Source organism: Megalobrama amblycephala, linkage group LG17 (assembly GCF_018812025.1).
Source record: "Megalobrama amblycephala isolate DHTTF-2021 linkage group LG17, ASM1881202v1, whole genome shotgun sequence".
NCBI classification, from domain to species: Eukaryota; Metazoa; Chordata; class Actinopteri; order Cypriniformes; family Xenocyprididae; genus Megalobrama; species Megalobrama amblycephala.
Genome location: NC_063060.1, coordinates 47,826,526 through 47,838,632, shown reverse-complemented (window position 1 = coordinate 47,838,632; position 12,107 = coordinate 47,826,526). Strand labels below are relative to the sequence as shown.

The window sequence follows — 12,107 nt, the reverse complement described above, 5'->3', positions numbered from 1 at the left end:
GTCTTCCAGAGGTCGCTAACCATGGCTTTTAGATAAACACTTTTCAAGACAATAAATACACGATTGAGACGATGTATGCATGTGTTGCCTCTGAATTTGCCTGTGAATAGCGCTGGCTCCGTGGGCGTGGCCGCATTAGTGGGTAATGAGCTGAAGGACGGACTTCTGACATGGCTCTCTTTTCATACAGATTACATAAACACAGAATGTTTTTTTTTTCGATTTGACTTACACGATTTAAAACCTGACATTTCAACGTTTCTTTAGACTTAAGTGTAATTTTTTTGTCAGTAGTATTCACTAAGTTACAGTTCATTTTCTGAGAACTATCAGATTGGACTTCGTTCAGAAGGAGACGAGAGATCACGCATCATGTTAGTTTTCTTTATTTTACAAAAAAGCACAACATTTTGTTTTTACTCTGAGTGTATACAAATAAAAGGAGATATTCTATAGTTGCAATTGATGTATTACTTATGTCTCTATGACAAAAAATGACAGAGTATTTTAAGTCTGTTTTGCTGCAATGTGAAAAAAAACCTTCAAACCGCGCCGGCGCGTTTTCAGACCTCAGGAAGTTAAAAATGAAAGAGAAGAAACAGTACCTTCAGCACACAGAACTAGAGTAACTGGGTTTCAAAACAGACTATTGGAAACTAAGTGCGGCTGAAGCTCTTCAATAAGATGATCATCATAGATGTGAACTATTGTTATTTCTCTGTCTTCAGACTGAGTGAATGCTGGATTACAGAGAAACAGTGTGTCATCCTGACTTCAGCTCTGAAATCAAACCCGTCACACCTGAGAGAGCTGGACCTCAGTGAGAATAAAATAGAAAACACAGGAGTGAAGCACCTATGTGACATACTGAAGGATTCACACTGTAAACTGGAGATATTGAGGTCAGTAACATTCTTCACATACAAAAATCAAAATGCTTAAAATCACTTTAATAGTTTAAACTAAAACACTTTATACTCAATATCTCACAGTGAGTCTGAGTTGAAGTCTGGACTTGAATTAGCTAATTTTCTAATTTTTCTCATGTTGTGAATCATTCAGATCCATAACTTTCACAGCTGTACAGTTTTAGATAATTGAAATCTTGAAAGTGGTGGATGTCTAACACATTAAAGTTCCCTTTCGAAAGGGAACTCAAAAAAATTAAAAAAATTTTCTTTGCACAAATGTATTGAAAGTTATTTGCAAAACCTGACAACTGAATATGGAGACAAACAAAAGACACAGAGAATGCCTCAGGTTACGTATGTAACCATGGTTCCCTGAGAATGGGGAACGAGACACTGCATTTACCGCATATGGGGAACGTCACTTGTGAACCGGTGTCTGAAAGCAATGTATCAAATCTCGCCAATCCTATTGGCCGGCGACAGCCTATGACATCATCAAGACACGGTCCGGAAGTATAAAGGAGCTGCCAGTGAAGCAGTCAGTATCTTTTCATCTTTTGGGACTGTTTTGTCTGATCGCGATTACTATCGAATCCAGTAAGAATGTTTTATTATGTCTAACAAACGTTTCAGAATGGGTGTTCACCCATGTCCCAGGTGTTTGACACCCGGTGACGCACACAATCTGTGTGTTTTTCTGTCTGGGAAAAGAGCACACGCGGTCAGTGCTTGAGCGTGCTGTCTCTGTGAATTCTGAGCGTCTGCCTACTTAGATGCTCCGTTCTCATTTGGCCCTCTTCTCGAGGGAAGAGGTGTCGTATCTGTGCCTGTTATGTGGGCACACTACAGTCTTATCTGCTGGTTTTTCTCAGTTTCATTCTGAAAGAATTACATGTTTGTGGGTTCTTGCTTTCAGAAAGCTAGCTATTAGAGGTGTGTGGCCTTAACGGGCCGCCCTTGAAGCTTTCCCACCCCCACTTCTGGATGTTGAAACTTAAGCAGATTAAACATGTAGCTTCACATGCCTTTAGCAAGGCTGCTGTGATATTTTTACTTCTATACTGTGTATAACTGTTGTCATGTTGTAGGCCCTTTCTTGGGCCTCTATGATTTTGTGCCTACAGTACGGTCTATCTGTTAGGTTGAGCTCTGTACTCCCCTTGTTAGGGTCGTCCTGCATAGTGCTTAGCTCCCTAAGCTGGTCAGTGGTTGAAGGCCTCTATGAGGCCTCCCATTTGTGATCCAGCCCCCAGGCTGATTAATGTGCTCCCCTTGTCGGGTTGTTTGAATGCACAGCCTCCTCAGTGTGAATAATCAGGAGCTGAGTAGATCCTAGGATTGAGCAGAGTTTACTCCCCACATTTGTAGGGTTAAGAGCACTGCTCTCCAGGATGTCTGTCTCTATGCTCTGGTCTGAGTTGCTTACTGCCCCTTTGCAATCACTCTTACTGGATATCTTCTCTGAAGAATGCATTGGTGAGGCTCTGTGTTCAGACAGGTTGCTGGCCAAGACTAGGTTGCTATCGTAACCATGGTTCCCCGAGAACAGGGAACGAGAGATTGCGTCCCTTGCCATGCATTGGGGCTGCCTGCTGAACAGTCCCTTCAGATGATAAGATACTGACTGCTTCACTGGCAGCTCCTTTATACTTCCAGGCCGCATTTTGATGACGTCATAGGCTGTCGCCAGCCAATAGGATTGGCGAGATTTGATACATTGCTTTCAGACACCGGTTCACGATTGACGTTCCCCATATGCGGTAAATGCAGTGTCTCGTTCCCCATTCTCAGGGAACCATGGTTACATACGTAACCTGAGGCATTCTCTGTGTCTTTTGTTTGTCTCCATATTCAGTTGTCAGGTTTTGCAAATAACTTTCAATACATTTGTGCAAAGAACAAATTTTCACTTTGAGGATTTATATTGTTCAGCTTTAACTGATTAATCATCTGAATGTTTTTGCTCCTGTTCTAGACTCTCTAACTGCAGTGTAACAGAAGAAGGATATAAAGCTCTGGCTTCAGCTCTGAGATCAAACCCTTCACACCTGATAGAGCTGGATCTCACAGGAAATGATCCTGGACAATCAGGAGTGAAGGAGCTTAGTGATTTGCTACATGATCCAAACTGTCAACTGAAGACACTGAGGTGAGACGGGATGAAATAATTAACAAGATTAGTAATATACAGGCTAAATATTCATAACATATATATAATTTTAGTTATACATTAAGCTAGACAATTTGTTGCATCAAAATGATCAAGACCAGATCAGATGCTGCAGGTTCTGACATAATGATGATGATGATAACCGTCAACAGTTTAGTTGTGGTACAAGCTATAGGTCAAATAGACATTATGTTGTCTGGCTATCACCAGACCAAGCTCAATTTAAAATTGAACATTGGTCTGGAGAGTCTGCTATGTATTTTCTACTGCACAAGAGGCCTGATCAACGAGCATTATTCACGCAATTGGATAGACTTCAACCAATCAGATCAACGATCCGGGTGACATACTTTGCAGTGGGGCTAGCTGGTAAATTAGGCTTTTACAAAAGCCAGTTGGTAGTAAGGCAAACACATCCTTCTTTTTTATGAATTGTTCCAGGGCAAGTCTGTTCCATTTTCAAAGAAAACTTGCCTTTGAAATCTTTAAAAACAGCATCGACAGTGGGATCAACTGGTTGCTGTGCTTCAGTGGCCGCCATGTTCAATGTAAACAAAAAGCTGCTTGCCGTCGCTTCGTCATCGTGTTATACCCGCCAATAGCGAGCAATGTGGACAAGCCAGTCTATGATTGGTTCCCACAAAAGTGTAACAGAAGCAGTAGAACTGAATGTACGGGTTTCCAGACTGAGTTTCTGGGCGAAATCAAATCGGCGGCAGATCAGGCTAGGTTTACCCAGTCATTATGGGTCAGTATATGTGCTATTCTGGAGTATAGTATACCTTGACAATTAGCATGTGCAATTTTGTTTTTGTGCACACCTCTCATTAAAATTTCTAGATAACCTTTCAGTTGAATTGTTTTCTGAACACTATTTTTTCATCAAGCCCAACAATCATGCAGTTTCACAAGCCAGTTTTCTCTGATGTTTCTCACTCCTCCTGATTAAAAGCCAGAAAGATCTTGAGGCCTTAATTTCACACTCTGTATTCATACTGAAAATCATGATCTAGTGAGCTTCTGCCCTTCTGCTCTGTCTGACTTTCTGTGCTTATGAGTTTGTTTTAGGACTGAGTTTCGCTCTAGTTTCTATTCAATAACTCTTATGCTATGTTTTCAAGTATGTATATATAATTATTTGTGTATTTAAATGTTCAAAGAAAAGTGTTACATCTAAATAACTAACTAGAGCTTGTCTTTAGGACAATAATTAAGTTTATTTTATCAGTCATGTTTGTAGTGCAACAGACATTTAGTTGAAAACTGAATTGACTCTTCTGCAGGTTTTTGACTGCTGCTGCAGATGAAGCCTGTCAGTATGTGGAGAGAGTTGTGGGTAAAAACCCATTACTCCAGAGAGAGCTGAATCTGAGTGAACATGAACTAGGAGACACAGGAGTGAATCAGATCGCTGCTCTACTGCAGGATAAATACTGTCAACTCAACAAACTGATGTGAGTATTGTTACATTTATTTAAAATATTACATTACTTTTAATTGTAACATTATTGTAGCTGATAATATTTCCTCACATAGCAGATTTTTTCCCAACAATATAAACTAATACAATTAAACAGGAAATTATAAACTAATACAATTAAACAGGAAATTAAAAACACACAATTTAAATGTCACTACCAAGCTTTAAATATTTAATAATTTAATTATTTCAGTTACTGTAGAGGGAGGACAATGGTTTTCTTCCAGAGCTTAGAAAACTCTTCAAATAAGTGATTGAAAAATCAGCTGCTCTATAAACAGAAGTCTTTCCTAACTTTCACAGGTTAATTCTGTGTAAATTAAATATAAGTGTGTATATATTGATTGCTCATTGTGAACATGACTGCTGAATGTGATCATGTTTACTGATTGCTGGTGTAAAGAGTTTTTTTTTTTTTGTGTGTGACATCAAAACTGTTCATAACTGCTTTGAGTTTAATGTTTGTATTTCACAAAATGTAAAATGTCTAATTTTGGTGCAGCATATACTGTAACTTTTGAACAAGTGCATTTTAAAAATCTTTGATCAGTATCTGCCTGTAATAAGATCTACCATTGACTGAACACAAGTGCAGCTTTATTCTAGTGATGTTACTCCTGATTCCGAGGCTTCGAAGCTTGTGTTAGGTTTTGCAGGAGTGAGGACCCAGGCGCAGAATGAGCAGTAAAGGGATTTTATTAACAATATTAAAGACAGGGCACAACAGGGAGATTAAGGTGTGAAACAGTCAAACAGCAGGGCAGGGCAGACAACACGATGACAGACAGGGAGGATGACTATGGAAAAATCAGTCTAAGGTGTCAACAGACTTGAGGACAGCTTGGGAAGCAGCACCAGGCGGGATGAAGGTGGAAGTTCTAGTCTTGGCTGCCAGGCAGTCAAAAACAGTGGCCAGACAAACTCAGGACAAAGGGCAGAGGAGGGCAGGAATGAACACAAGACTCAAAACAATAGACAAGACACAAAACAAACAGGCAAGGCACAAGAGAATTAATATTATAAAACATGAGGCAACAAATTCTGAAGCAGAGAACTAAGATTAGAGAAACAAAAGAAAATAAAAATTACAGAAGTAAATGACTGAAACTAGCAAACACAAAATAAAGCAAGAGCACCCTTGCAGGAAACCAAAATAAATAAAGGATGAGTTGACCAAATAAAAAAATAAGAAAAAAATAAACCAAAATGAAGCCTTGGAGAACTAGGAAAAAAAAAAAAAAAAAAAAAAAAAAATATAGAACTAGACAAAACTCAAGAAAAACTAGATTTTATCAAGAAGGAAAATAATCCGACAATGAATGCTAAATCTATCACTGACTGACAAGATCTAAGAGCACTATACACACACACACAATGAACGCAACAAACCAGCAAAGACATGAGGGAAGGAAGCACAATATAAAGGGACCAGAGCACACAAGGTTCCGGTGAGCACAATTAGTGAGACAAGGAGTAGTCAGGACTAAACAAGGGGGTGTTATGACAGCAAACAAGGCAGGACAAGAGGAGCACATGGCAAACACAAACAAGGACAAAGCCATGTACTGACACACAACACAAACATGGAGACATAGAGCAAAGCTCCGTATCGGGGCTTGTATTGTTTAATGAAATGATGTCACAGGTGAAGTTCGAATCCTCGTTTGAGTGAAGTGCTTCAAGAAGGGGTTCACTTTTGGCGGAACAATGCGTTTTTCCCCCTCGTGTTACACAAGCACTTCCACTTCTCTCTGTCCAGTCCACCTTATTCACTTTCACTTTTTTTTTTTTATCTGGTTTAAAGAATTGCTTTTTCTTGTATGTTCAACATGTGCATTGCCCAGTCACAAGATTATGAAACATTATGAAACAACACTAAACAAATACTTCACAGAACTATTTATTTATTTATTTATTTGTGTATGTTAATGGATCATGAACCATGTAACACATTTTGGCAGTGTCAAACTCAAAGAAAAAGTTTTCCTGCACCACATTTCCATTGATCAGCATGTGTCTCTGCATACATTAGAAGCCTTGAGAAATGAACCACTTTGACACGTCTGGCTGGAAAGCTTCAAAGCTTCATCTTGCAACCACGACTAACACGAACACAATTAAAATAACAAAGAAAGACTTTACTAAGGAACATGAACATAAAACTCACCAACAACAGCAGTTACAGGAAACAAAGCCAGAGAAAAGCCAATGGTAACATGAGGGCTATATATACACACAGACACTAATGAACAAACAAGAAACACCTGAACACAATGAATTAATGAAAATGTGACATTTAAAACAAGGAACCAATCGGAAAATGACACATGAACAGGGGAAGCACATGGCAAGATCACATGAGGAGCAAGACTGAGAGAATTCTACAAAATAAAAGACATGAAAACAAACTAAACTAAACCCAGAACAGATGTGACACTGCCTCACGGTGCAGCACTAAAGCAGATGAACCTTTTCCAAAACTTGTTTGATTGTCTTCTGCTTCAGGAAATACTTTTATTCCTTAATCTGTTAATGTTCGTTTATACAATTATTCATTGTTCATGTTCGTTCACAGTGGATTAACTAATGTTAACAGAAAACTTTTATAATTAAACCTGTATTAGTAAATATTGAAACTTACATTAAGGTTATTAAATGCTGTACTAGTATTGTCCATCATTGGTTCATGTTAACTAATGTAGTTCATGTTAACTAATGAAAGATTATTGTAAAGAGTTAGTCGGCAATGTGTCTGAAAACAACCGACATAAACACATTTGTCCCAGTGATCAAACCAAGGGTGACATTGACATGAAACAACCTTAAAAATGATATGAAATGAATGTGTAAACTAACATAAATAGATTGATGATTTCAAGCTTTGTATTGTTACAATGTCATAGTATATTTAAATGAACAATGTGTCGTCTTTATCCATGTTACCTGCACCTGGATATCCCTGTTTATTTGTCAGCAAAAGTCTGCTGGATGAAGCTAAACATGTTAGTTGATCATCATAAATCTGAGTCATTGTCTTTTCTCTTTCTGTCTTCAGTCTGAGTGAATGCAGTATTACAGAGAAACAGTGTGTCATCCTGACTTCAGCTCTGAAATCAAACCCGTCACACCTGAGAGAGCTGAACCTGAGCTGGAATAAACTAGGAGACTCTGGAGTGAAAAACCTCAGTGATCTACTGATGAACCCACAATTCAAGCTGGAGAAACTATCATTATCATCACCACCAGTTTTCATGCAGTTAGTATCATTATACTGTGTTTACCGTTTAATTTATTTTAAGTCAACAGGGCACAATTCACATCATTAGTAGCGCTGCATCTCCATCTGATGAAAGATTCAGAAATGGTTTTAGTTAAAGGATTATTTCACTTTCAAATTAAAATTAGCCCAAGCTTTACTCACCCTTAAGCCATCAATATAGGTGTATATGACTTTCTTCTTTCTGATGAACATAATCAAAGAAATATTAATAAGCTTTATAATGGCAGTGAACGGGATCAATGAGTATGAGCTGAAGAAACTGTCTCCATCCACATCCGGGGACAATACATTTGTGAATGTTGAATTTTGGATTTTTTATATACATATATTATTAGATTAATAATTATGATTTAGTTTTATTAGGATTTTTGTTCTGCTTTTAATACAATTCACCAAAAAACTATTACACTGTTAATAGTAACCCTTGTAAAAGCAGATTAAAACAACATGCCTGTTATGTTATAACAAAAGTATGACTTCAGAAAAGCACTTTACAAAAAATTAAATGAAATAAATAAAACAGCATTTAACACATTTTTATTTTCACAAGCTGTTTATACTTAGGCCCTATACAACTTTTTTTTTTTTTAATTTTTTAATATTTTTAACTATCATTTTGCATTTTAGACACATTTTAAGCACCAAGTGTTTTATTATTTACTTTATTATTACTATTTAATATATTCATATCTGATTCTACCTTCACCACGTGATATAGTTCAGATGTTTGTGTGGAAATGATGCGTTGTGACTGCGGAACTTTTAGAGATGTTTAAAATTGTGCAAAACAATCCTGCACCCTGTTATAAAACACATACAAACAGTATTACTTTAATTTAACATGAATTGTTAGTATGCTACTACATTGAAACTAACACAAATCTAACATGTAGAAGAGATAAAACACAACTACTTCAACATAAACAACAGAACAATGAACAGACAGAACTAAGAGTTTAAATACACAGACAGAGTAATCAAGGTAAAACAGAACAGCTGCAGGAACTAATTAACACCAAGAACACTAACTAGGGAACACACACAGACAGCAACACCATGATAATAAAACACAACAAAACTGTTACACAAACAGATTATTCTGAAATATTACATTTATACTGGACTAATGGTACTTTTAACTAAATCATCTTTTAAGCAAAATGAGTATTTAGAGATTGTAAATTACAATCTAAATTTACTTAATAACTGATTTAAGTATAATATATTCTTCCATTAAAAATGTAAAAAATTTCATTTCAAAATTTTATTGTTTCTATATTGATTATATATATATATTAATCTAAAGTGATAAATTCACTTATTTTTGGGAATGAGGACGGATCCAGACTTGGATTGTAACTAGTATCCTCAAATGCTCCTGTCTTGGTTTGTTCGTTTATATCATTAAGTTTCCATGTTTTTGCTGGTTTATTAGTGACTGTATGACATTTATTCATGATTCATTTAACTCACACATGAACTGAACATGGATTTGAGTCATTTTCTCTTTCTGTCTTCAGTCTGAGTATTTGCAGTATTACAGAGAAACAGTGCGTCATCCTGACTTCAGCTCTGAAATCAAACCCGTCACATCTGAGAGAGCTGAACCTGAGCAGGAATAATCTAGGAGACTCTGGAGTGAAAAACCTCAGTGATCTACTGATGAACCCACAATTCAAGCTGGAGAAACTGGAGTTAGTATCATTATACTGTACAGCAGTTACAGTGTGATTGAAGTTTATTTATTTCAAGACAGCAGAGCTTACATTTCATTCTTTATAGCAGTGCACTTTTTGGGTTTTCTCTATTGGTCATATTTATAAAAAAAAAAAAAAAAAAATCTAGTTAAATAGATATGCAGAAATCTGCCTTTTCAACAGAGAATAAAGAATAGAGACATCAAATAACTAGACTAACTGGGTTTCAAAACATACTATTGGAAACTAAATGCTGCTGAAGCTCTTCAATAAGATGATCATCATAGATGAACTATTAGAACTATTGTTATTTCTCTGTCTTCAGTCTGAGTAGATGCAGTATTACAGAGAAACAGTGTGTCATCCTGACTTCAGCTCTGAAATCAAACCCGTCACACCTGAGAGAACTGGACCTTAGTGAGAATAAACAAGAAAACACAGGATTGAAGCACTTATGTGATGTACTGAAGGATTCACACTGTAAACTGGAGAGATTGAGGTCAGTAACATTCTTCACATACAAGAATCAAAATGCTTAAAATCAGTGTGTCGGAGTTGAAGTCTGGACTTGAATTAGGTCATTCCCAAACTTTAATTGTCTAATTTTTCTCATTGTGAATCATTCAGATCAAAGATGTTCACAGCTGTACAGTTTTAGATAATTGAAATCTTGAAAGTGATGTTGATGTCTAACATATTAAAGTTGTCTGTGTCTTTTGTTTTCCTCCATATTCAGTTGTCAGTTTCTGCAACTAACTTTGAATACATTGATACAAAGAACAAATTTTCACTCTGAGGATTTCTATTGTTCAGGTTTAACTGATTAATCATCTGAATGTTTTCATTCCTGTTCTAGACTCTCTAACTGCAGTGTAACAGAAGAAGGTTATAAAGCTCTGGCTTCAGCTCTGAGATCAAACCCTTCACACCTGATAGAGCTGGATCTTACAGGAAATGTTCCTGAACAATCAGGAGTGAAGGAGCTCAGTGATTTACTAGAGGATCCAAACTGTCAACTGAAGACACTGAGGTGAGATGGGATGAAATAATTAACAAAATTAGTTATATAATTATATAATTAGTTATATAATATGCAGGCTAAATATTCATAATAAATATATTATTTTAGTTATACATTAAGTTAGACAATTTGTTGCATCAAAATGATCAAGATCAGATCAGATGCTGCAGGTGCTGACATGGTGATGATAACCGTCAACACAGTTTAGTTGTGGTACAAGCTACAGGTCAAATAGACATTATGTGTCAGTATATGTGCTATTCTGGAGTATGGTATACCTTAACAATTAATATGCACAATTTTGTTTTTGTGCACACTTCTCATTAAAATTTCTAGATAACCTTTCAGTTGAATTGTTTTCTGAACACAATTATTTTTTCATCAAGCCCAGATTCACTCTATCTCTACAGCAGGACTATGAGTCTCCAGATGTTCACAAACATGCAGTTTCACAAGCCAGTTTTCTCTGCTGATGTTTCTCACACCTCCTGCTTAAAAGTCAGAAAGATCTTGAGGCCTTAATTTCACACTCTGTATTCATACTGAAAATCATGATCTAGTGAGCTTTTGCCCTTCTGCTCTGTGGGATGTTTCTGTTCTTATGAGTTTGCTTTAGGCCTAAGTGTTGCTCGAGTTTCTTTTAAATAACCCTATTAGACTTTAAAGGAATAGTTCACCCAAAAATGAATATTTGATGATTTTAACTGCAACCGCTGCCGTCTGTCAGTCTTATAATGCGAGTGAATGGGAACTCGAACAATAAGGGTCTAAAACACTTCCATAGACAAATCTCTATTCGAATTTCCATCCACTGGCATTATAAAACTGACAGACGGCAGCGGTTGCAGTTAAAAATCATCATATGTGTTCTACTGAAGAAACAAAGTCACCTACATCTTGGATGCGCTGGGGGTAAGCAGATAAACATCAAATTTTCATTTTTGGGTGAACTATCCTTTTAAGTATTTATATATTTATTTGTGTATTTAAATGTTCAAAGAAAAGTGTTGCATCTAAATAACTAACTAGAGCTTATCTTTAGAACAATAATTGAGTGTTTTATTTTATGTCAATTTTGTAATGCAACAGACATTAAGTTGAGAACTGAATTGACTCTTCTGCAGGTTTTTGAGTGCTGCTGCAGATGAAGCCTGTCAGTATGTGGAGAGAGTTGTGGGTAAAAACCCCTTACTCCAGAGAGAGCTGAATCTGAGTGAACATGAACTAGGCGACACAGGAGTGAATCAGATCGCTGTTCTACTGCAGGATAAACACTGTCGACTCAACACACTGACGTGAGGATTGTTCATTTATTTTAAATATTACATTACTTTTCATTGTAATGTTACTGTAGCTGAAAATATTTCCTCACATATTTGAAGCTTGTCGAGAATGTCAGGTATTTCCCGCCGGAGCTCCGTATCGAGGCTTGTATTGTTTTAATGAAATGACGACACCAATGACGTTCAAAGCCTCGTTTGAGTGAAGTGCTTCAAGAAGGGGTTCACTTTTGGCAGAACAATGTTTTTTTCCCTCTCGTGTTACACA

The 12,107-nt window shown here is 36.7% G+C and overlaps 1 protein-coding gene across 1 annotated transcript in view; it reads left to right on the top strand.

Moving 5' to 3' along the window:
- LOC125251976 (protein NLRC5-like) overlaps positions 1-12,107 on the top strand; it is a 206,758-nt gene that overhangs the window by 168,082 nt on the left and 26,569 nt on the right. Inside the window, exons 22-27 of the mRNA XM_048165030.1 lie at positions 729-902; positions 2,887-3,060; positions 4,365-4,535; positions 9,362-9,535; positions 10,395-10,568; positions 11,684-11,854. Coding sequence (XP_048020987.1) covers positions 729-902; positions 2,887-3,060; positions 4,365-4,535; positions 9,362-9,535; positions 10,395-10,568; positions 11,684-11,854 — 1,038 coding nt within the window. The remainder of the gene's footprint in view (positions 1-728; positions 903-2,886; positions 3,061-4,364; positions 4,536-9,361; positions 9,536-10,394; positions 10,569-11,683; positions 11,855-12,107) is intronic.